Source organism: Urocitellus parryii, chromosome 14 (assembly GCF_045843805.1).
Source record: "Urocitellus parryii isolate mUroPar1 chromosome 14, mUroPar1.hap1, whole genome shotgun sequence".
NCBI classification, from domain to species: Eukaryota; Metazoa; Chordata; class Mammalia; order Rodentia; family Sciuridae; genus Urocitellus; species Urocitellus parryii.
Window position 1 is genome coordinate 66,031,588 of NC_135544.1, and position 24,138 is coordinate 66,055,725.

The window sequence follows — 24,138 nt, forward strand, 5'->3', positions numbered from 1 at the left end:
CCTGTCCTGTGGACCGGGCTGTGGAGGGAGGCACTGCCCACGTCTGCCCCCTCCTCTACTCTGTCACTCCTGGTCAAGTCCCCTTGACCATCGGCTGCCCTGGGCCCGAAGTTGGGTCCCTCCTGGGCCACCTCAGTGGGTTGGTCCTGCTCCTTACCCAGGAGAGGGCTCAGGCCTTGGGGCTCCCTGGAGCAGATGCTAAGAGCCTGAGTTGGGGGCAGGCAAGTCCAGAGTGGCACGTGCCCAGCTCTCAACAGCACACCACTGGGACACCAGTACTGGACGGGCTTTCGCCCCCTGCAGCAGCTGACCCTCAACAGACACACTCCCTGATTCCAGGAAACCCGTCCTGCAGCTGGCCCCTCCCGGGCACCTGGGGCAACACCTACCGTGGGATTGGCTGTGCGCGTTTCTGGGACGGTCCTCGGCCCCCTGGGGTCGCTGCAGCCTCCTACAGCCTGTAGGGAGGGCGACCAGTCCCCGGCCTGCCCGAGTTCCTCACCCCATCGCAGCGGCCCCTCGGCCAGCACGTTGGCTGCAGGAGAGGCCGTACACTCGAGGAGGCTGAGGCCTGAGGCTGAGGTGGCGGCGGCACATTATTGGCGTTTACTGATGGCCATGGAGTCCCAGGACACGGTCCAGCAAGCCCTCTTGTTTCCTCCTGCCCCTTCCTGTATGAGGGTCCTGGCCTCCCATGGGGACCAGTGTCCATCACCCAGCAATTCAGGAACTCTCTCCTTTGCTGCCCACCACCAAAAGGTCAAAGGTCCCACTACTCTGGGTGGAACTCTGACTCTGTCCCCGGGGGACATTTCTGTCTTTGGAAATCCCAGCAGGACCTGAGGGTGCAGCCATGATAGGTGGTTGGGGGAGAGACAGGGAGGGTGGGCGGGCTGTGCCTGCACTGGCCCCTTGGTCCCCAGGACGGGGTTCACCAGACTTTGTCACCCACTGATGGCGCATCAGGTGCAGCGTCCAACCCTGAGACGCGCCCCCAGCTGCTGCTGTTCCTGGCCTCCAGCAGGTGCCCTGCTGGCTCCCTGGGCCGGCTGCCTGGGGCACCCCAGCTCCTGGCCACTGGCTCTGGCTAGCTTCCTCCTGAGGAGGTGCAGGGCTGAGCGTGGACTGAGGGCTCCCCAGGAGGACTCCCTTGGGGGCTTCCTCAGGGCCTCCTTGCACAGGCCAGTGAACTGTCAGTCCTGTGGTCCCGTCCATTCCCAGCTGGCCCGCGGCCTGGGCTGTCCGGGGCCTGCACACCGACCAGTTCTGGAGGGCAGTGGCAGTGAGATGGGTGTGTGGGGCTCTGCTCTTGCACCTGCTCTGCTCCTGGGTCTGCTCTTGGGCTGCGGCTCGGGCCAGTGCCCTCTGGCAGTGGGTTGCTCACTGCCCACCTGGCCACAGCTCCCTGGGTATGAGGTCCACTCACAATTGATTCACAGAGGACAGTGTCTGCTAGAGATGGCGGCTGGCGTCTCCCCCAGATTGGTAGGCAAAGCCCTGACCCCACGTGGGAGGTGATGAGGGGTCACCTGGATGAGGGGAGACACCGGACAGCGTGCTTCCTCTGTCCGTGGCAGTGAGGAGCCAGGCCCCTGCCAGCCAGAACAGTATGCTGGGACCCTCACCTTGGACCAGTGGCCTGCAGGGCTCTGAGAGGTGAGTGGCGGGTTCCAGAGTGATGTTTCGGCAGCCTGAGCCGGGACGCTGTTTGGTGGCCAGGAGCCCAGGTGCTGCTGTTCCCACAGGTGGTAACTCCTGCTGCAGAACTCAGTCCCGCTCAGACTCTAGCGGTCAGGGCTCGATAGGGCCCACCCGGCAGCCAGTTTTCTCTCTCCACCGAATCTGCCGCAGATGGCCCAGTGCGTCTGATCTGCCCTGTCCCCAGGCCCTAGGTGAGGCACCTGCCCCGCAGAACTCTGCAGATAGCTCAAGAGGCTCCCCGGGGGCTGGGGGACCCGACGTGCAGTTGTGCTCCATCCGAAATCCCAAGAGGCCTGTCGTCAGCAGCCTGGTGGGACCAGCCTGTGGCACCACCTAGCCTTGTGAGTGCACCCAGAAGGCCTGGGGTCAGAGCCCCTGAAAGCCTCAGGGGCCAGGGCTCCCGGGGGAGGGGCCTGCATCCCACCTCTGTCCCATGTGCACCTTCCCAGGGGACCTGGATGGCAGGTCTCCAGGCAGCAGGACGCCATCGACACAGTGGCCAGTGGGCCTCTGTGGGCAGTGTCGTTGTGGACTATACCAGGGAGCAGGCTTCACAGCTGAGGCGAGACAACACGGAGTTTGGGGGTGTAAAGGCAGACTCCCCTCGCCTGCAGGTGGTGCTGAGGCACACTGTTCGGTGGCATCCTGCCCCCGCAGACCCTGGGCTTGATGCTGTGACAGGGTCCTACCCACACCTCCCACGGTGCCTGGGCTAGCTGTGTCAGCCCCATGAATCGCACAGGAATGCGTGGGGACAAGGGCTGGCCATCCTGTCTTCCACGGTGGCTCTGACCTCTGCCAGCTGTCCAGGAGGGCAGGGTGGATGTGCCACTGTGGGAGGGGCAGTGCTCAGGGACACGACTACACAGGCCAGGGGGCAGAATGTGGCTTCTGCCAGCTGCTAAGTCCCACTGACACATTAGGAGAAGGGCCTGGGGACTCTGATGCACCCTCCCAGCTCAGCCAGCCCGAGCTGTAGCCTGCCACTCCTCGGTTTCCCTCCCCGCTGCAGCCTGCCCAGCTCCGAGGACTAGGGACTGCAGCCACACACACCGGCTCTCCCAAGTGGTCCTCGCTCAGGCGGAACTGATCTCGCCTTCAGGTCAAGAGCTCCAAGCGGTGATTGTCAGGGGCGGGGCCTGGGACGGCTGGAGCTGGCCGTGTCCCAGGGTGGCTATAACCAAGTGCCACACAGCAGCAGAGATTCATTTCCTCAGCTCTGGAGGCTGAAAGTCCAAGGTCAAGGGGCAGCAGGGAAGTCCAGGGAAGGCCTCTTCCTAGGGGCAGCTCTGCCAGCAGAGTCCCCGTGGTGAGGGAGTTCTCTGAGGCTCCTTCCTGACTCAGCGGGGATGGCCCTTCTGGCTCTGCCCTCACAACCTGACTGTGCCCGCGGGCCTCGTCTCTGGATGTCGTACTTGGGAACAGGATTTCAACCTCTGAATCATCAGGGGGGCACGGACACTCAGGGGTACTGCTGCTGTCTTCAAATGGAGAAGTTATTTGGTTGCCCATCTGATTCAACTCCAGGAAAAAGAAGACCAGACTTCTCCACCGAATGCGTCGTTGGATAACAGGTGGTCCTCCTGCCGTCTCTCACGCCCACTGTGTGCAAGGCCACCTGGGCTCCACTCTGTGGAGCCGAGAACCACCATGGAGTATCATCAAGGTGTTCTGGCCCAGAGAAGGGAGGTCTTCTGAGCCCCCTAAGGAGCACGGTCACCGAGTTCTGTGCTACTTGGCAAGTTCCGTCTGACACTCCCGATTGCCCTCTCCTTTAGTAAGATGTGGAAGGGCTCTGCTCTGAGTCACACACTCGGGCCACCCTGCTCTGCAGGACCCAGGAAGCCGTCCCAGGAAACCACACAGCCACCAGTATCCTGAAGAACCTTGCCATCACCCTCTCCCTCCTGGTCCGTCTCAGGGAGTCCCCTGCCATCCTCCTGGTCTGCCTCAGAACCCAGTGCCATCCACCCTCTCCCCTGGTTCCTGGGGGCTGCAGAGAGGTGAGCTGCTGCGCAGCCTCATTCTGGGCCCAGACCGCACCATGGGGTTCCCCCTGGCCTGGCCACACGTTCACCTGGTGGACATCCGCACCAAGAGAGTGGTGAGGGCCTGAGTCTCTTGCAGGGTCCCCTGTGGTCCAGAGCAGTTCCTCCCACACTCAGTCAGTGTCTGGGGTTTACACAAAGTCTCCCGGCTGGCCAGTGGTGATGTCCGTGCTCGAGGACTGGCCAGACCACTCCTCCCTTCCTGGGTGTGGTTACCCTTTTGTGTTTGTGCGGGGGATCGCCCTTCTGGCCCTGCCCTTACAACCTAATTTTGACATCAGGCACCATCAGAGTGGTGAGGGGAGTGGTCTCTGGCAGGGGGAGAAAGGCGACTTGTAATGCCGAATTTCTTTTTTAATAAGAAGACTTTATTTATGAAAGAAGATAGCAGCTAATAGTTTAAGAAAGCTTGGAAGTGTATATGCAATCAGAAAATATTTGGCTAAGTCATAAAATTAGCATTTTTAGTCATCTGTAAAGTGCCAAGAAATGTTTCTGGGGGATGCCTGCAATAGGCTTTTTTCTTACTGTTTTGACCCCACTTCACCAGGTACTAGCACCTGGTACAGAAACACAGGAAGAACAAACGGAGCTCAGCAGTGGCCGTGCACCCCCGCAGGCAGCATGGGCTCGCAGCTACAGAGGGCCAACCCAGGGCAGAGTGGGGCTCTCCCCTGGGCTGCTCCCAGGCCAGCAGCAGTGTCCTGCAGGGACATTTCCATGGCAGAGTGGGGGCATTCCTCCTGGTGCTTCCAGGCCAGCAGCACACCTGTGCTGATGAACACCGTGAGTCCTCAGGATGAGACTTCAAACGTGCACAGCACTCCAGGTCTATGGGGCAAGAAATGCCTGGGACCAGAAACTCAGAGCTCTCTCCTGTACTCAGTTCAGTACTGAAACCCACACGTCTGATGAGGATGTCCAGAAAGTATTTGATATGACAAGGGAAGAAGGATTTGGCATTGATGCCGAGTCTAAATGTTGACAGGCACTGAACATTTTGGTTCAAAGCAGATTATCTGTCAAACACCATAGATCATACATTGGCTTTAACTGTTAATTTTTAATAGAAAATGCAATATAAAAAATAATGCTTTGTTAAAATATATGGTACAAGCATCAGACCCCTTAGGAAAGCCCAGGTCCCTTCCAAAGGTAAACCATTCTGACTGGACTAGTGTGTGTTACCTGGCTTTTAAAAACTGTTATAAATTCCGCCCTGGAACTTGCAAATGTAGAATATATAAATAAGGGTAGGGAATCTGAGCCAAGCAGAGTTATTCTGAGAGCTACTATCAGTAAGCCCCACATTACTGAACAGCTACATGTCCCCAGGAATCCACTACAGGAGAAGGTGCGGGGGCACGCAGGACGCCGACGGCCAGCCCGGGAGGACCAGGCCCTGTGCCCTGCACACGGAGGCAGAGGCTCACACTCTCCGAGGGCAGGCGGGAGCCGCGGGTGCACTGCAGGTTCTTCCCCAAACACACGTCAGCCGGCTCTGCCGGGGTGAGGGTGGCCTCAGCCACAGAGGCCTGCACCTGCTCAGAGGTGGCCCAGGGCCACACCCTTCCAGAGGCTGCATCCACCTACGCGCTCAGCAGTGGGATCTGCCAGACCATCACAGAGGACACCATCTCCTCCGGGGGCTGCTGCCGGGCTTTCCGGCACACCCGCCGGTGGCCCTGGCCCCCACACACCACCAGCACCGAGCTGGCCTTGGCCTTCCTGGGCCGACGGGCCCTGCTTCTCGGCGGGGCCATGGGGTCCTTCAGGAGGTCACAGGTGCTGCTGTCCTCAGACCTGTGCTCGAGTGAGCTGGAGCCCTGGGATAAGCTCAGAGACCCAGATGAGGAGGACAGGTCACCCTTGTGATTCACTGGTCCCCAGGAGTCTGCCAACCAGGTGGCTGTGTCCAGGTCGCCTGGGCTTGGACTGGCACCAGTGCCCTCCGTGGGGAGCATGTCCCTCTGGTCTTCTTCCTGGGGCTCGAGGCCAGGAGGTGGGCTGTCCCTGGCTTGGTCCTGGTCCTTCTTGTGTAAGGCTGTGGCCATGACGATGAACTTGACAGGGCCGTGGTGAGCGTGGTAGGAGACCATGCCTCTTCCTGAAAAGGGAGCAGGTCAACGGCTGGCCAGTCAGAGAGCTGACAGCAGGGGGGACCGAGCCCCGCCCACCCAGGGCCTCTCTCCACCCAGCCGCAGCCTCCGAGCACTGACCTGGGCGAGGGCTGCAAGGAGGACCCGTGCAGGTCCATCCAAGAGAACTCGGGACCAGGCTTTTACATAAACAGTCTGTTTCCCGTTTTCCCTATTAAATACCTTCTCATTTGTTCTAACTTTCCCAAATCTTGACTTATTTTTAAGGTCTTTGGATTTATTTTCCATATCCTTCAAATTTACATCAAAGGCAAACACCAGCCCTGAATCTTGAGTTTTTAAGTTCAAGACTAAACTGTGTCAGTTTTAGAAACTAAGTGACTATATTCTCAGCAGCTTCTGTCAATGTTTCGTTTTAAGAATTTAACCTTTCTATTTATTTATTTGGGTCTAAGTGGTGCTGAGGATGGACCAGGCCTTCCCTGCTAGGCAAGCGCTCTACACTGAGCCACACCAGCCCCACACTGTCCTGTTTCATTGCAGAAAGTTTCTGGGCCTTAGGAAAAATCAATTCTATGATTTTAATTAAAATCAGGACTTCTCAGTTTCCAGGAGTGAGGTTCAGATTTTAAAGCATCACTGCTATCAGAGACCCCTGGGGCCTCCTGAGCACTACCCCACCCAGGCGGGCCGGGCTGCAGACTGGGCCCTCCTCACCAAGCGAGTCCAGGCGGACAGGCCCCAGCTTCAAAGGGTTCCTACTCTGGCCGAGGTGGGTGGAGTGGTAAAACCCGCCACCACCACCACTGCGAGACTCCAGCACTTGGCAAGTGGAGTGGCAGAGTGAAGTCTGCCGTGGCGGGCGGGAGCTGGTCTGCAGCGGGCAGTGGTGCTCACCCACAGGGAGGGCCCAGAGCCACCGCTGTGGTGCCACCGCTGTGGCAGAGTGGTGCCTGGGGGAGCAGGACAGGCGGCACAGCAGCAGGACAGGCGGGCAGAGGCCCCCTGCTAGACCAGGCCCGGGCGGGGCTGTGGCCCAGGGCCTCCGGAGGGACAGGCAGGGAAGCCCATCGCTGAGCGTCCTGCAGATCCTCGTCCGTTAACCAGCCCCCCAGGCTGACTGCAGGATGCATGGACGTGAGGACACTCACCACGTCTCCCAGCCTCCCCTGCCAGCTCAGCCACTTTCTGAGCACTGTCCTGCCCTGCCCTGGACGTTCAGGTTCTCTGTGTCCTGCTACTGAGAACGAGATGCTGGGCGGGGGTCTCTGCCCACACCTTGCTCCTGGATTGGAGGCTGGTTCTGGACTCGGCGTTAGGTCCCAAGAGCCACAGTACCGAGCTGCTTCCCTGGAGGGCCGCACTGAAGGGGCCCAGCTGAGGAGCAGAGAAGCCCAGGGAGCTCCTCCAGGGCCACCGCGCCCAGCCCAGCCGCAGAGATCAACAGGTGGGTGTGAAACGGCTTCCAGGAGGAGCCAGACCTACCAGGCCCCGTCTGCTGCCACAGCGAGCTCACACCTGTGCGCCCCCCCCCGCCAGGTGAGAAGGCACACGGGAGGCTCCTGGGCCTGAGCTGGAACCAGGGCACGTGTTTCACTCCACCCAGGAGGGAAAACCAGACCAACCGGCACTTCCACCGCGGAGTCTCTCCTGGGAGGGGCAGATGTGTGGAGGCGTCCACTCACCGGTCACCTTGGGGATCCCCTGCAGCCGAGGGACCGGCAGGGCCACAACCACACCCAGGCTGGTGCCGACCATCAGCAAGCCGTGGCAGACGAGGAGGCTGGTCACAGAGAGCCGCTGGTGCCCTGGGCCACAGAGAGGGAAGCGGCTTTTGTGTCCTGCAGTTGGCTCACGCGGCGATGCCGGAGCAGGGCAGCGGGGAGCTGTGTGCTGCCTGGAAACACCCTGGACCGGGGGCCAGTCTCCCAAGCCGACACCCAGCCTGGTGGCAGGATGAGCCACAGCAGAGCTCACACCTGTGTGTGCCCCGACCCAGGTGAGAAGGCACCCGGGGGAGGCTCCTGGACCTGCAGCTGGAACCAGGGCACTGAGGCACCGGCTCCTCCCTGCTGCCCCTGGGCGTCCGCTGAGACCATCTGCTTCAAGGAAGTGCAGCCACACGTGTCCCCGACACACACGTGAAGAGCCGCCCGCTAACCACAAGGGCACACTCTGGCACACCACAGACAGGACGCTGCCTGAGAGAGCCTCACAGACATGGTGTCAGGACAGAGGCAGGCCGGGCAGTCAGAGAGGCCCCTGAAGCCCCTGGTTCTGCGCAGCCAGGGCTCTGACCAGGCCAGACAGGGCAGTGGAGGGCGGGCCTCCCACGCGCCTCTCCTCTCCAGGGCAACGCCAGAGCTGCCCCAACCCTGCCAGCTCTGCACCACTGAGAGGTAGGCAGGTCCCACGCCCCCGGGCCAAGCCAGCGTCCAGGGGATGGACCCGTCTTCTGTAGACCCGAGCTGTCTTCAGCAGCTCTGCACTGACCGGTTCCAGCTCCAGGGCCAAGGCAGACTGGCAGAAGTCACTCCATGAAATGTTTAGGCAACAGGAAAAATAAAGAAACAGACTCAAAACCCATGCACTCGGTTTTATCTGAAACAGACTCATGTTTGTTAAAAAGCTAAAGCACTCATGATCCCAGGAACCCTGGAGTTCTGGCCGCTGAGGGCTGGGGCGGGGACACGGCGCAGCTGTGGTTGACCTGGGCTTGCCCTGTGTGAGCAAGGTGGTTTCCTTCTCAAAGCTCCCGAGAAGATTCCTCACAACACCTGGAATGAACCACCACTTGACCCAGTTATCCACTCCATGGTATATAGACAAAGGATTTGATACCAGCACCCTACAGGGACACAGCCACATCAACGTTTATAGCAGCTCAACTCAGAATAGCCAAGTTGTGGAACCAACCTAGGTGTCCTTAACAGATGAGTGGATAAAGAAAATGTGGCATCTATACAAAATGGAGTATCATTAAGCCATAAAGAAGAAATTATGGCATTTGCCAGCAAATGGATATAACTGGAGACTGTCATGCTAAGTGAAATAAGCCAATTCCAAAAAAACCAAGGTTGAATGTTCTCTGATATACGGATGCTAACCCAAAACAAGGGGGGAGAGGGAATAGAAGTTCATTGGATTAGACAAAGGGGAACGAAGGAAGGGAGGGGGTGGGAGCAGGAGAGGCAGCAGAATGCATCAGACGTCCCCCTCCTTCATATATGAAATGTGACCAGGGGACTCCACCCCACGTGCACCACAGAATGGGATCCGACGGGAGTACGGCTTACGCCATGTACGTGCAATATGTCAAGATGCACGGCACTGTCAAGTGCATCTGAAAGGACGAAGCTCCTGGGACAGGCGCTGAGGCGGCTGGGGTGGACGCTCGGCAGAGGCCACACCCCCGCTGCCCCTCCGTCCTCGAGCCAGGCTCAGCGGGAGAGTGGAGGAGCAGGAAGATCTTCCTGGAGCCTCAGTCTGAGCCGTGGTGAGTGTTCTGAGCACTAGGTGCCGTCATCTGAGGAGACAGGGACAGACGTGCTCAGGAGTCCAGTGAGACTCTGGGGCCGCTCCCCGGGCTGGTGGCAGAGGTGCCCTTGGGACCGACTCGCTGCCCGGTACTTCTGTTTGGGTTTCCAGACAGCGTTCTCCACAACCTGAGTGCAGGACGCAGAAGCTGCTCACCACCCGTGGGAATGGGAGGCCTCCAAGTTCACTGCCCCCCGGGGGGTGAGGCTGCACTCCCTGCGGCCAGGACGAGGGGGAGGGTGTGCTCAGGAATAGTCTACTCCATCCCCGTGGTGCCCCACCTGCCTGTCCCGGGGCCTGGACTTTGAGAGGGCCCAGACCCAATTAGAAACTATGCAAATGAATATAATAACTGTTTTACGGTCGTTTTAATCTGACATTCAAACATATTTTGGTTTGGGAAACAATCTTTTAATTTTTCTACAGAGGAATGTCTGAATTAATTTTCCTCCACAGTGAATTATAAATTTGAAGTGTTGGCTTAGGGCTTTTTAAAAAATATTTATTTTTTTAGTTGTAGATGGACACAATTCCTTTACTTTACTTATTTTTTTGTGGTGCTGAGGATCGAACCCAGGGCGAGCGCTCTGCCCTGAGCCCCAGCCCCTGGCTTAGGGCTCTGAAGAAACATCTGAAATATCTTTACAAACAACTTCAGAGACAACTCATGGGCTTTCAAAAGTGCCCTCTGAACAGTCAGATTTCCAACAAGGGCTTGTAATGTTGTCAAAAAGCACATCAACCAGGAGGGGGAGCCCCCTGCTCCTGCTGGCCGGGTGTCCTCCGGCTCCGCCCCTCTGTCGACTGAGTTTCCCGAGTCCTCAGCTCCGGCACCAGTCACCTGGGAGCTCTCCTGGCCTCTGCCAAGGAGCCCTTGATTCAGAAGTGTGTCTCCTGAATAAACACACAGGCCCACGCAGCCTCCAGGGCAGGAGGTGACCAGCAGCAGTGGGCCCGAGGCTCCGCAGAGCACGGCCGGAGCTCAGGTTAGTGACCGGGTGGAAGCAGGTAAAACCTGGGTTCTCTTTCCTAACTGGTTTGGAACCACTGAGGAAGCAGGTAAGAGACCAGTCCCCGGGACGGCTGCTTATTCGCTCTCCAAGGGGCCCAGGGCCAGGCATGACACCACTGCTGCCCCGGGCACTGCCAAGTCGCTAGGAGGAAACCCAGCTGCTCTGCATGTCCCTTGGCACACCCATCACCTGGCGCCCAGGTTAAGCTGCTCAATGTCCTTCAACATGCTCGGTGGCTTATTTTAAATGGAAATTTTGGTGCTTTTATTAGGTCATATCACTTCTGCGGGCTACATCTGCTCGGCAGGGACACAGAAGGGCTACATATGACCCACACGTCCTGCTTTGTGTAGGCTGCACCATGCAGGAAACATCTGTGCCTGGTGCAAAGGACCCTGGCAGGCTAAGGCCTGGAGCAGGCACAGTGCCCTCAAGTCCACAGCTGCCCATTCTTCACCCTGTGAGCAGCCCCACAAATGCACATCTCAGTCCTAAACTGTGTCCTCTCGCTCTTGGACGGCACCACGTGGTGTGTGTGTGGTGGGGGTGCCACGGAAGCAGCCTGGCTAACTGGTTCCACAAATGACCCACACAGAAGGCAAAGACCCGCTCACAGGGCCCGGAGCCCCAGGCTCCGCGGTCGGAGCCTGCTGCCATCTCAAGGAAGGACAGACTGGGCGAGGATGTGGCTCTTCCTTTTTTCCTTCAAATTCTGTCCTTTGTGGGCCTGTCTTCATCTGCCTGCCATCTTGAATTTTACGTCCCTACGACAGCCCAGAAAGGCACTTTCGCCTCACCCTCGGGCGGGTGTAGGTGATTCTTCCTGGAGTCCAGACACCAAGCACTTAAACGTCAACACAGTCATGCTCACAGACCCGGCAGGGGGGACCCTACAAGACAGGGGGGGACAATCCCACGCTGCACCCGAGGACACCACCGGAGCCGGCTTCAGAGGCACAACAGAGGACTCTGCCTTTGCAGTGCTGCCGAGCCTGCCCTAGACTGCCCACCTTCCCAGGGGACAGGCAGCGTGGAGCCCAGAGCTGGAAGGCGACCTGCCCCTCAGGACACCAAACCAGAGCCCACAAGGCCTCGTGGGCACAGGGGAGGGCTAGAGGAGAGGGCACCTGGGCGGGCATGACTTGATTCTGGGATGCCAGGCACACAGACGTCCCATACAGTGTGCACGCCGCCCACACTGGCCGGGGCCATCCCTTCCTCAGTTTCTTTCTGACTGTATCAGCAGAGAGATGGACAGACACAAGGCAGAGCAGGCCCAGCCTGCTGTGCCACAGGCATTTCTGTGGCTCTTTCTCAGGCTTCTGGAGCCACGGCCGCAGCGGCTGCTTGCCGGGGAGGCCCTTTATCACCACGCCCCATCTCCAGGCGCCCTGGGCAGGGCAGCCAGAGGAGTGGGTGTGGGGGCAGTGGAAGATCCCACTGTCTCCTCCCGACAGTAACAGGTCCACCGGCCAACACCTGTCCCCCGGCCTGTGCTTGAAAGAGCGATCTTCAAGTCCCCACAGCGTCCACAGGCCTCTGGCCAGGGGTAAGCCACTCCACTTCTCTAAACACGCACGTTATGTTACACAGGTCTTCGCTCTTCTCACTAAAAGTATCCTCTACACATCCTGAAGACGATTCGCACAGCTGGCCCCAAGGAAAGAAGCGTCACCACGGCACCCCACGCCTTCACCCCCGCAGTCCCCAGGCCTCCACTGCCCCACGCCCTGCCCCGTCCCCATCCCTCCTGTGGAAGGACACCCTCTGTGCCTCGAATCTCTATTACTGATCTCTTACAGGGCATCATAAATGGCCACCGCTGCGGTCATGACGTGTCCACTGCCCAGTGCCTACGATGAGGTGATGCCTCAGGAGGTGAGGCCAGGAGGGGACGGGGCCCTGGGCACCAGTGGGGGTCCTGGGTGGGGTCAGACTCTAGAGCCCACTTCCCTTCTGCCTGTGTGCACACATCCAGGAGCGAGGCCTGGGCTCTCCCCAGGACCTGACGTGCACGCACTGTGACCAGACCTTCAGAGCCAGAGCCCTGTCCTCATTAGCCTGGGGCCTTCTGCATGTCCATTACAGCAGCGGGCAGCAGCCAAGAAGCTCCCCAGGCCCCTCCCTGGCCCCAGCAGCACTCCACCCCAGGAACGCCCCCCAACATGCCCAGCCCTCCCACCAGGCCCACCGAGCCTCCGCCCCCACCCCAGGCACACGCACAGAGCAGTGACACTGCCAGCCATCTGGCCCAAGAGGGTCTGACCGCTTCGACTTGCTCTCCGTGGGCGAGGAACCAAGCCACAGAAACACCACCGAGCACAGGAGGCCGGTCACCAGCCACTGACGGAGGGGGGCTCTGGTCCTCAGCAGCAGCTGTGCTTTCCCAAGGTGGAACCAACTCCAGTACCCACTGCCCAGTTTCCATCCCGCCACTCCCCACTCCCGTTCTTGCTCCCGTCCTCCCTCACACTGTCCAGGGCAGGCAGCCTGGAAGGAGACGCCCTCCGTTCCTCCTGCTGCCTTTCTACACTGCTGCAGACAGTCTCCAAACCCCTTTGCAAGCGCTGCCTCCCCCCTGAGCCCTCAGTGACCAGGTCAACAGCAGGGCCACTCGTGGCCACGACAGCCCGCGATCCTGTCCTGGAGCCCTGCAGTCCTTTCACGCTTACCCGTCCACACAGGCTGCACACGCTGCAGACGGGCCCCTCGCCCACACCAGCTTCCCACTCGCTCACAACTGCTGCACACTCATACCACAGGGCACATGCTCACGTGTGCTAGTTACATGCTCACGCACATAAACCTCACCCAGGCCACAAGCTCACACACAAGAGTACACACTCGCAGAGCACATGTGCTCACACCAGCAGCTACATGCCTGTGCACAGGGAGAACATGCACACCAGGGGCTGTGAGCCTACACAGGGAGAACGACCCTCAAGTCCCCACAGCGTCCACAGGCCCCTGGCCAGGGGCTCAGGAGCTCCACTTCACGCCTTCCCGCCCTCTGCGACCTCTGCTCCAGGCTCGACTCTCCCGGGCACCTCTGCACCTTGGGCTTCCTTCCTTCCTGTGTTCCTGACCTCAGGACCTTGCTCCCCGGGGCCTGCTGACACGCGGGGAAATCCCACAGCCGCCCACGCCGCCCACTCTGCCGAGGGTCTGACTGGCTCTGCTCGGGGCCATGGGTCAGGGTAGGCTGTCCCTGCTGGCCCCGCCCGTACCTGGCAGCACGCTGTGCACAGGGGCAGTGATGTTGACGTCCTGCAGGTGCTTCAGGGTCTCTGTGTGGAAGAGACGAAGGGTGGACCCCGAGGTGAAGGCGATCCAGATCCCGACACCGGCCACGGCCATGTGGGAGATGACCATTCCTTCTTCTTGGTGGGCCTCCAGCTGACTCTGCAGAGGGTGGTCAAAAGAAGGCCACGCCGAGGAGTCAGGTGGCTGGAGCCGAAGCTCCATGCAGTCTCCAAGGCCACCCCAGGAGACCAAGCTGAGCGATCCCTGTGGACTGCAGGGTCCAGCTGGAGCCCCTCAGCGACCTGGCACAAGGAGACCATGCTCTGGAACCACGGGTCTTCCTGCAGTGGGACACCACAGGTAAACTGCTCTTGACCCTTGGCAGACCACAGTGCCCCAAGAACCCCCTGTGACACTCAGCTACCCAGGCCTCGTCAGGGGCTGAGGAGCCCTGATTGAAATAGGGCAGCCACAGAGCCCCTGCCGGGGCCTGGCCAGCACTGAGCGGCTGGCTGGGTTCAGCTGGATCTCATGGCCACAGACATTTCACTGGGAACCGCACAGCAGTGGGGCGGCCTCCAGGCTGGGCACCCAGGGCTGGGACCACAAGCCTGGAGGTGTGTACTTCAGGGGGCTGGCCCCCACAGGGAGCAAACCGGGTCCTGCCAGTGTGCCCTGGACAGACTGCACATGTGTCCACCCCATAGCAGCCAACCACTGCCCACTGGGGTCCCCTGTGTACTGAGGGAAGGGGTGTGGGGACCCTGGGCAGGGCAGGGGCAACTGTAATAGGCCCTCTGCTCTGTCCTGGGAAGGGAATGAGGGTGGGGGCCTTGGTGTGGCTCTCTTCCTGGACAGGTCCTCAAGGCCCATCGTGCTGCGGTGGCAGGACCTCACCCTTCCTCGGGCAGAACACCTCCCGCCATTTGCAGAGACCAGGTTGTCTGTCCTTCATCTTGGATGGACCTGTGCAGTATTCACAGCACCAATAAAACACCATGCTCGGTCACCGTGCACAGGACTTCGAGGATGTGAATAAGAAGTTCTCTTGAGGATGCACCTGCGACAGGAAATGCTGAGCAGGGACACCTGTGTCCCTTCCTAAGGAAGGAACCTGCTCCTCGGAGAACATGATCCTGTGCTTCTCCACGTGTCCTCCAGGACCTGCAGCACTGGCTGGTTCCACTGGCCTTTCTCCAAGGACTTCTACCTAGGCAGCTTCTCTGCAGAACTGTCTGTGCTGAGAGCCATAGCCCAGTGGGAATGACGCATGGCATTTTTGCCAGAAGGGAGTGGTTGAGAGGTGATGCCAGCAAGCCACTGAGATGATGATGGTTAAGTTAAGCTGTGTATTCAATTGTATATTAGACCCCTGCTGTCCGCCTCAGGGGCAGGCTACTTTGGAGTTGTCCCGGGGATTCCGGGGAGTTGGGGAGTTCCCATTGGTTGGGGAAGTGCCGGAGGAAGGATTTCCAGTTGGTGTGTGCAGATGTACCACTGAGGTACATCTGCATGGCTTTTCACTTTTTAGTCTGAGACAGGGTCTCACTAAGTTGCTGAGGCTGGCTTTCAACTCACAATCCTCCTGCCTCAGCCTCCCCACCTGCTGGAATCATAGGCCAGGCCACTGCACCTGGCCAGGAATCCTACCTAAGAAGCTGTGGCTTGGTCCTTGGTCCGAGGTCACCAGACTGGCCCTTCGGCTTCCTTTGAGAGTGCTCATGGTTGGAGCTCTTCTGCTGGGTCTGACCCACCCACATCAGCATTTGCATGTGGCCTGGGCCCAGGGCAACGGCTGCAGACAGTCCCTGCCACTGGGCTGTTCACAGTCGTAACATGCTCTTGCTCCTGCGCTCGCGCTCTACTTCCCTGGTCTACATGCTGTCCTTGAGCCAGTGCCACACTGCCCTGGTCACTGTGGCTGTTGAGGGAGAGGCTGAGATGGGCATGGTGAGTCCTCCAATTCTGTTGCCTTCCCACATTACTCTGGCCATGCCGGACCCCTTCATTCCACACCAAGTGCTAGGATCTGCTTGCCCCATCTGCAGGCACTGTGCCACCTGGGACCCTCCCTTCCAGTCTACACAGGGGGTCTCCCGCTGGTTTCCAGGGCACATGCCTGTGCTCTCTGTCAGGTTTACATCTAAGTATCCCTCTTGGTGATGGTGTCCTCAGCACTGCCAGTCCTGCTGGACTCCTGGGCACTGGCCTGGGAACCTGTGGCCCTGCTGGCTTGTGCACTCTGTTCGGGGTGGTAGTAATTTGCTGTGGACTTGTTTCCTGCTCCTCCTCCATTCAGCCTCTACCCTCAGGCCATCCCTTTCCTCCTGCCCACTGCCTGGTCAGAGCCTCCAGCTGTGTGCTCTGCAGAGTGGTGCAGGCAGACATCCTGTCTGCTCCAGAGCCTGGCCATGCACCCTTCCCTCTGCCCTGGAGGGCCAGTGCCTCGTCTTCAGCCTCTTCCGCAAGCTCATCCCCAGAGCAGCTCACCCAGCACAGCTCCCAAGCTGCCTCCAGCACTGCTGTCCACTCTGGTGCACCGTCCTCCTGAAATCCCCTACCCAGAGTGCCTGCTGGGAGCCCTGCTGCACACTCAGCGGCGGTCTCCTCCCTGGCTGATGTCTGCCAGAGGTCCCACCTCCTGTCCAGGCACAGGACGACACGGGCAGACCTGTCACGGACAGCAGGCTGTGGCCCTGCGTCCCTCCACGGTGAGGAGCAGCGGTCTCCAGGCGGTGCCTGTCCCTGTGTCCCCTATTCTACGCTGCAGCAGCTGGCCAGGAGCTGCTCTGCTTGGGTCCAAGTGCCGTGGTAGAAAGAGCCCAGCACAAGTCCGCAGCCCTTCCTTCCTTGGCACACCTTGGCACTCCTGGGCACAACCTGGCAAATAACCTTCTCCTGCCCAATTGTCAATGAGATCAGGAGCACCTGGACCTGGAGGCGTCCCAGATCACACCAGGAACACGACACAGGAGCTTAACAACCCCCCGAGGCCCATAAGAGGAGGAGCCCGAGGCGGGACATGGGGCACACTGGCCCTGCCACAGGTCATATCACAGACCTTGCCCAGGGAAATCCACACAACAATGAACCCCAGATTCTGCACCCCTGGGCCTCAGCCTGGTGTGGTTCCTCTTGCACTCGATGACAACGCCCCAGGATGACGTGTCAGGCTGACACTCTGAATCCGCCAGAGCCTCACCCTGAAGACGCTGCAGAGCCGTGTGCTGACTGGCATCCAGTCTGCTCTCGGGCTGTGCTCTGGGCACTGCATCCTTTAACTGCGCTTCCTCCCTTGGCCTCTGACATCCCCGTAGGAAGGCCGCGTGGGGCTGGACTACAAGACTCTTGGGGTGACACAGCTCAGGGGCTCCTGGTGGCCACGCTTCCCTGACTGGTCTGGGTACACTGAACAAGCCACAGCATCAAAAATACCAACCAGGAAAACACAGGAAGGCTAGTGGTGGCCCAAGGGGAGAAGTCAGGCCTGAGTCTGTCCAGGACCCCGACCAGGAACCTCATGGCTCTAACCAGGCCCTGATCCCCTGCAGTACCCTCAGAGTCCTTCCCTGGCTGGAGACGGCATCCACACCTGTTCTCAAGAACTTGACTTTGCCAGCAACTCTCCAGCTTTGCACAACTCAGAGGATGCTCCGGGCTGGCAGTGTGGCTAGGCGACAGGCCCTGGGTTTCATCACCAGCACACACCCAAAATGAAGTTCTCCTTATTGGGAGCCGAAGTTCCACTTCCCTCTGTACTTAGAGAACACGCCACAAGAGCTCATCCTGAAATACCAGGACAGTGGCCTGGTCCCCACCAGGGTAGCTGATACACCCCCTAGGAAACCTCTGGACAACATCTTGAGAGGTCGATAATGACCCAAGTTTGTTTCTAAACTTGCAGCTATTTACATAGTCAATGGACCATGTCCTCAGACAGGTGCTGGACCCTCACCTATCTGGACCTTGTATGTGAGCATTAAAGGAAGGTGTAATCATGACGAGAATCATTTTAATGGCTGAAAAAAATGCCCGTGTGCCCTGTTTGCTTAGAGAAAGACGGGGTGAGAGACGGTCGTGGGTAAACAGGACAGCTGGGCACAGGGCTTGACAGTAAAAGCCATGTCAGAGTGGGACTTTCTGGCGGGCCAGGCCACGAGGTGCCAGCTGCTGCCGTGCCCAGGGAACCACAACAGAGCGCTTGGCCACTGGCCCCGTCAGGCACTCCCTCCTCTGGCATGCAGCCCCCGGGCTCTGCACAGCACACGGTGTCTCACCAGGAACCCTGCTCTGAAATGCCTTCCCCACGCCACGCAGCCTCCTGAAAGGACTCACCTCCACAGCATGAGTCTCTGTGCTGATGAGGAACACCTGTCCGCCAGACGCTGCCCACAAGGTGTCTTCCATCAGCAGGAGGCTTCTAACTGGCAGGACGCCCAGTTTGATCACTTTTTGAGGTTCTGAATTCCAGGATCCATCTTAAAAGAAAACACTTCTGTTAATTTCATTGGAGTTCAGGTAACCATGCACAGGGACAAATAAACAGGATCACAGATCACTTTAAATAACAGACAACCAAAATACCCATAGCAATTTTGATGCTTATGCTCAATTCTGTGTGTGCCCATGGCCTCAAGAATCAATGCCATCAGGGAGTCTGTGTGGGGAAGACAGACGAGGGCCCAGAGGGGCGTGTGCCAAACAAATGGCTCATGTGCGCTGAATCTCAGATGCCTTATCTGTAGAGTGGGGACGATGTCTCCGTCGAAGACGGGAGAATCATAAGCAAGATAAAGCATATAAAAAGCTCAGCACAGCACCCAGGGGGCAAGAGGTGCAAGCAACACTACTGTGATGTGATCATGGCTGGAAGGAGCTGCATTCAAAATAACTGAGCCAACGTTCAGAGCTTCCCATCATCTGCTAGATATGCATGGCATCTGGAGGGGAAAACCGCACCTTCCCTGAACGTGAAAAACAATCCAAACGGAAGTGAATGGCTTTCCTGTCTTCTTACACTGCTCCCTGTCCTGACACTCAGGGAATACGTTTTGGTTTGAAAATATTTTCAAAGATCTACAATGAGGTCTATCACACTTCACATGAAGTATGAGTCAGAAACTTATCAATAAAAATTACTTCAAGCAAGACTTAATACAGATTTTAAAGTGACTGATGTAATTACCCTGTAAATGATTAAAACTAACTCTTTGATTCTCAGTCTAGCCACTAATTAAGCCACCATGCTCAAAAACGTGACGGAAGTGCCACTGCCTCACTGCCTTCGGCCTCACATCAAGGCAACACACTTCGCTCAGAGAACCCGGTCTTGGTTCTACCCTGTGCTCTGGTGCTGAGCACTGATGCCCTGCTCCACAGCTTACTGTGGGCACCTGTCTGAAGCTGAGCTGTGCAGTCTCTCTGCCAGCAAGCTGTGGCTCTGACTGCCACGGGGACTCCAAGCTGTGACGCAGCTGAACGGTGTTCAGGGCACCCACAGCCTCCAAGGACACTGGCCTGCCTTTTACTCTGCACCTGCACCAGGTCCAGTTGCAATTATGCATCTGAACACAAACCCAGGTGCACACACACACATGCACACACGTGCACACCCACTAACACACATGTATACACACTCCTCCTCATTCACATGTGCATACCTGCACTTGCACACACAGGAACAAGTACACACACATATGCACACATACCAACACAATGCACACACACCCTCCCACTCACATGTACACACATGGAAGCACACGTGCACACCCACAGTACACATGCATGCACAGGCCTTCCCATCCTGGAAAGCAATGATGGGACACGGAAGTTCTGATGGACAGGTTTTCTCTGACTTTCACATGCTCTGAGGGCAGAGTGGCTTCTGCCCACTAGCCGACCAGGACGGTACTGCACTGACCCACTGAGAGCAAGCCACCTTTGAAACAAGACCCCAAAGGTCAGAGGTGGGATACTCCAGACGTTTACCTTGGTTGAGGATCAGCTCCCACAACTGAACTCTGATTTCTGAGCCTCTTAGCTACTCTTTCTAGATACCGTGGGCTTGTCTCCCTGGGGGCCACGTGCAATGTGAATCTGGGCCGACAGGACCGCCTCTGGCAACAGCTCCCCTGCATCTGCGCCTCAGGCCAGGCCTCTCAGTCCACCGACACCAGTCACAGTCCATGCACAAACTAGTGACACTTTGAACCTGTGGCATCACTCCACCTGCTGCCCCTAGGGTGGCAAGAGGAGGCTCCACCCTCCAGGGAATTCCCACCATGGGGGAAGGGCCGATGCAGCCCCTGGCCATGGAAACGACTCAGGAAGGTCAGAGGCCAAGTGCAAGGTAGTCCTGTGCCTGGGCTCAGGCTGGTGCAGACCTCCAGGAGGGACAGAATCTGAGCAGGATCAGGGCTAACAAAGGGGGGTTTGCAGGGGAGCGGGGCTCACGGGCCAGGGCGGGAACTGGGACTGCATTCCCAGCACATGGGGAATCCCTGACTGCTTTATGCAGGAGAGGGCCAAGGTCTAATTGGCAGTTTTAAAAGCTCACGAGCGAACGCGGGGAGGGCAGACTGTAGGAGTGCAAGATGAAGACAGAGGTGACACAGGAAGCCACGTGGTGGCCGAGGCCTTCTGGAGCAGGTGGTGATGGTGGGGGCTGGCTGCAGGTCCAGGAGCAGGGACAAGAGGTGCTGGTGGGTGGGCCACAGGACAGGAGGGAAATCCTAAGGGGCACGGAGCCCGGCTGCAGGACGGTGTCCCCTCCTGGTGGGAGCAGCCTTTGCTGGAGGAAAGCCCTCTGCTGCACTAAAACCCTTCAGGGCCAGGGGCAGCACCAAAGGGCGCTGGACACGTGAGCCCGGGCACAAGGCCAGCCCGAGGGCAGTGGTGTGGGTCTGGGGTGGCAGTGCAGTGGCGGGGCACAGAAGGTGGGCTCCTGGCTGCAGCACAGCAGGTCTGCACTTATCCCTGCCTGAGAGGAGCCGGGGGGACCTGGCCAGCAGCCGTGCACAGGGCAGGGAAGCCCAGGAACAGGGTTTCCAGAGAAGGGACAGTGGAGGTCGTGAGAGAAGGGCTGAGGACAGTGGTGCTGTGCCGACACTACAGGCTCTAGAAGGCCGATGCACAGGGAGAGCAGCTGGACCGCACACGCACCCCCACCAGCTCCCGCTGCTAGCGGGACAAGACGAGAGACAGGGAGCCCAGGCTGGGCAATCGGCAAGGCTGTGAGCTCTCTGCTGCCCCAGAGCCACAGAACTGACAGTTAAAGGTGGACAGGTGGCAAAGAGGGCTGGAGGTTGAGGGACCCGGAGGAGGACCAAGAACCTCAGAGGCAGGAAGGACCCTGCTGGGGCAGCACCACATGGAGCTGCCAGGGGAGGCAGAGAGGTGGGGCCTCAGTGCGGTGGGCAGGGTGGGTGGAGAGGACGGAGCCCCGGGTGGGCTCCAGGAGAGCGCACTGCGCATCGTGGAGCCCGCGTGTCCCACAGACGCCTTTTGAGAAGGAACACGTCACAGAAGCCTGGGACCAGAGGTGACAGGCGCCAAGGGAAGGTGGGACGGAAACAACCCCAGGAGCGGTCGGGAGGGAGCGCGGTACCTGCAGCCTTGGTGTAGCTGGCCACCGAGCCGTTGACCAGGCCAGCATACAGGCCCTGCGGCGAGCAGGCCAGGCTCAGGACCGTGGACTTCTCGGGAGTGAAAAAGTGCTGAAGCCTCACTTTCTTGGAGCCTTGGTTGCTTTTGTAAATGGAAATGCTTTAAAAGGAAAACACGAGTTAGTCTGCACACTGCCCCCCGCCCACACCCCCCCCCCACAGCAGGGTGCCCATCTCCTGGTCCTGCTCCCTGTTGAGCCCGCCTCCTGCTCCGAGACACACTGGCTGCATTTCCAACAGGTCTGCAGCACCCTGATTTCTTTCTTATATTTAAAATAGAAATTCTAGGTCATAAAAATAATTAGATCTTCCTATGGCTTAACTTCACATCAGGAAAATCATTTTAACTTTCCATTAAAGGATGTCAACGTTCAATGCGATCATAACACCGAAAAATAGCCATTTTATTCCAAAATGCAAGAGTGGTGTGCTTTTAAAGCATGATAAAAATGAGTACCTTAGGGACAAACAGCAGGTGTGAAACTTCCATTGCTCTTTGGGGTCTCCTAGAATAATTCCCGGGGCCCAATCACTGGCGACTTCAGAGCGCAGAGACCCCTCCCCGGATCTTGTCATTCCCGCCTGCTGCCCGACGCTCACGCCAACGCCTATTCCCAGGAGGGGCCCTAGGTGTCTGGGCACACCCCACGTGACCTCTACCTTCCCTCCTCCGTGCCCACACAGATGGTGGGCACTTCAGATGCTCTGGTGGCCTGGGCCTCAGGGTCCACAATGGTGCCGGGCTCCCGCTGCTGCTCCTCGGCAGGAATGTACCCCATACACAGGATGCGGGATTCGACATTGAAGCACTCGATGACTTTGGGGGTGGAGTTGTGAAAGGAGACAATGGCAATCTGACCCATCTGGTCACTACAACTTCCAATCTGATCAGGGAGTTAAGAGAAAGAGTGAGGGTGCATGGGAACCCCGGGAATCCCAGAAGAAAGGCAGCCTCCTGTGAGGATCGACCCCACACAAAGCAGTCTGCCTCTGAACCAGCTGCTCCCAGGCCCCTGGCCCTTCCACATGGTTAGGTCTTTAAATATGTAGTAACAGGGGATAACTTTGCTTTTAAAAAGACATGCCTTAAAAACCCCACACCCAGGGATGCCGTGGCAGCTCAGTGGTAGAGTGCTTGCTCAGCACTGGGTTCCATCCTCAGCTCCACATAAAAGTAAAGAAAGGTACTGTGTTCACCCACCCACGCGTCACCACACAAGGGCAAAGACCTGTTCACACAGTCCTGAAGGGTAAATCATATCCATCTTAAGTAAGTCAACGTTGGAGTTTCACAGCCCTCAGCTAAGAAAACAAGACTCAAAAAAGAGTATGTCCCAGGGTGGGCCACCCCTTCTCATGTCCCCCATGCGTGCAGCCCTCTGAAGACTTGCACCTGAAGGGCAACTGTGCACCTGCTACGGTGAGTCCCTGAGAGTACGTGGCAGACTTGGTCTTCCAAATGCAGCTCCAGTCCAGCTGGTGTACGGGACAACGACGGGTCCCTACTAAGGGCCAGTCCAAGAGAGCCAGGCTGACCCTGATGACAGACCCCTTTCTTCTCCACCAATTTGAGCATGTTCTTAGGCCTCCTATTCCACATTACAAGGACACCCTCCTTTGCCCTGTGGGGGAGGGAAGACCAACTGCAGCGTCCCTGTGCCAGCCCTGGGGAGTGGGGTGTCACCAGAAGAGGAGGAAACCCCCAGCCAGCCCAGATCCCTGTGGGCGGAAAACCTGCATCCCCAAGGCAACGAGGCCTCTGCCCTCCTTCTCAGATGCTATGAAATGCCAGCCAGCCCGGCCGCTGCGTGTCAGCACGGCTAGGAACACCATTCGGGCAGGAGCTCTGCCTGCAGCGAGCAAGGCATGACCCTGGACCCCAGTCCAGCTGGGAAGAGCCGGGCTTCGGGCTGAGGGTGGACCTGAGTCCCTGCGCCTGAGGACTGTCCTCCATTTGCACAGACCAGGAAGGGCCACTGCAAATGCAGGGTAATTTTAGATGCTGCGTTTCACTTGGAACAAATTAATTCCAACGGCCAGTCTCCAGGGTAAAAAGCCACCAATGTCTGGAACCAAGGAAAGTCCTTCTAATCTAACCACCAACAGGCAAGAAACAGTAAAATGGCTCTTACACTAGTCAGATCAGTTGTCTGGATGAAATCAGATCTTGTAAAAGTTTTACATGGAAAAGGGCTGAAATCAACATTTTAATTCCCAGAATTTCATCTTTCCCCAGACGTCAGCTCCCATCAGAGAAAGGTTCCGTCTGTGTCCGTCACCTGGGCTCGTGGGGACCGACACTCTTCTGAGCTGCTCAAATCTGAGCTTCCCAAGACTGTGGGCTCGATTCTAGGTGAACTTGCAGTACAAATAAAGACCCTTACCCACAGGAAGCCACGCGCCGCGGGAGATGGATCTGGCTGGCCTTCGTGATGGAGGTCGGGCTCGGGGTTATAAGCAGCACACTCGATCTGAAAACACCAATCACTCAGCTGGTGATCCCAGTTTCACACCACCACAGACTCGGGGTCCTGCCTCTCACAGTTAGAACAGCAGGGGCAGGCGACTGAGGCCCAGCCCTCCCTCCTCACCCAGGGAGACTGGGTGCTCCAGCCTCTCCCCTGCAGACAGCCCAGCGCAGCCTCCATGCTTGACATCTGCTCAGGCACTTGTGACTCTGACGCCACGTAACTTCCACACGTCCTGGTCGACACATGAAGTGTCCCCCAAGGCTCACGGGAGACAGTGCAGGAGCGTTCAGAAGTGAAGGGAGGAAAGCCTGACCCTACTGGGCACTAATCCCCTGACAGGGGATGGCTGGGTGGCAGCTGCA

The 24,138-nt window shown here is 58.2% G+C and overlaps 1 protein-coding gene across 2 annotated transcripts in view; it reads right to left on the reverse strand.

Annotated features, from left to right (window-relative positions):
* Window positions 1–4,152: 4,152 nt before the first annotated feature.
* Window positions 4,153–24,138, reverse strand: part of Arhgef10 (Rho guanine nucleotide exchange factor 10) — a 43,889-nt gene continuing 23,903 nt past the window's right edge. For both annotated transcript variants that reach the window (XM_077792547.1, XM_077792546.1), the window contains exons 10-16: window positions 23,690–23,776; window positions 21,966–22,189; window positions 21,248–21,405; window positions 17,977–18,119; window positions 13,626–13,800; window positions 7,534–7,656; window positions 4,153–5,856 (exon numbers count right to left, since the gene is read on the reverse strand). In XM_077792547.1, the coding sequence (XP_077648673.1) occupies window positions 5,339–5,856; window positions 7,534–7,656; window positions 13,626–13,800; window positions 17,977–18,119; window positions 21,248–21,405; window positions 21,966–22,189; window positions 23,690–23,776 (1,428 nt within the window). In that variant the 3' untranslated portion in view covers window positions 4,153–5,338. The remainder of the gene's footprint in view (window positions 5,857–7,533; window positions 7,657–13,625; window positions 13,801–17,976; window positions 18,120–21,247; window positions 21,406–21,965; window positions 22,190–23,689; window positions 23,777–24,138) is intronic.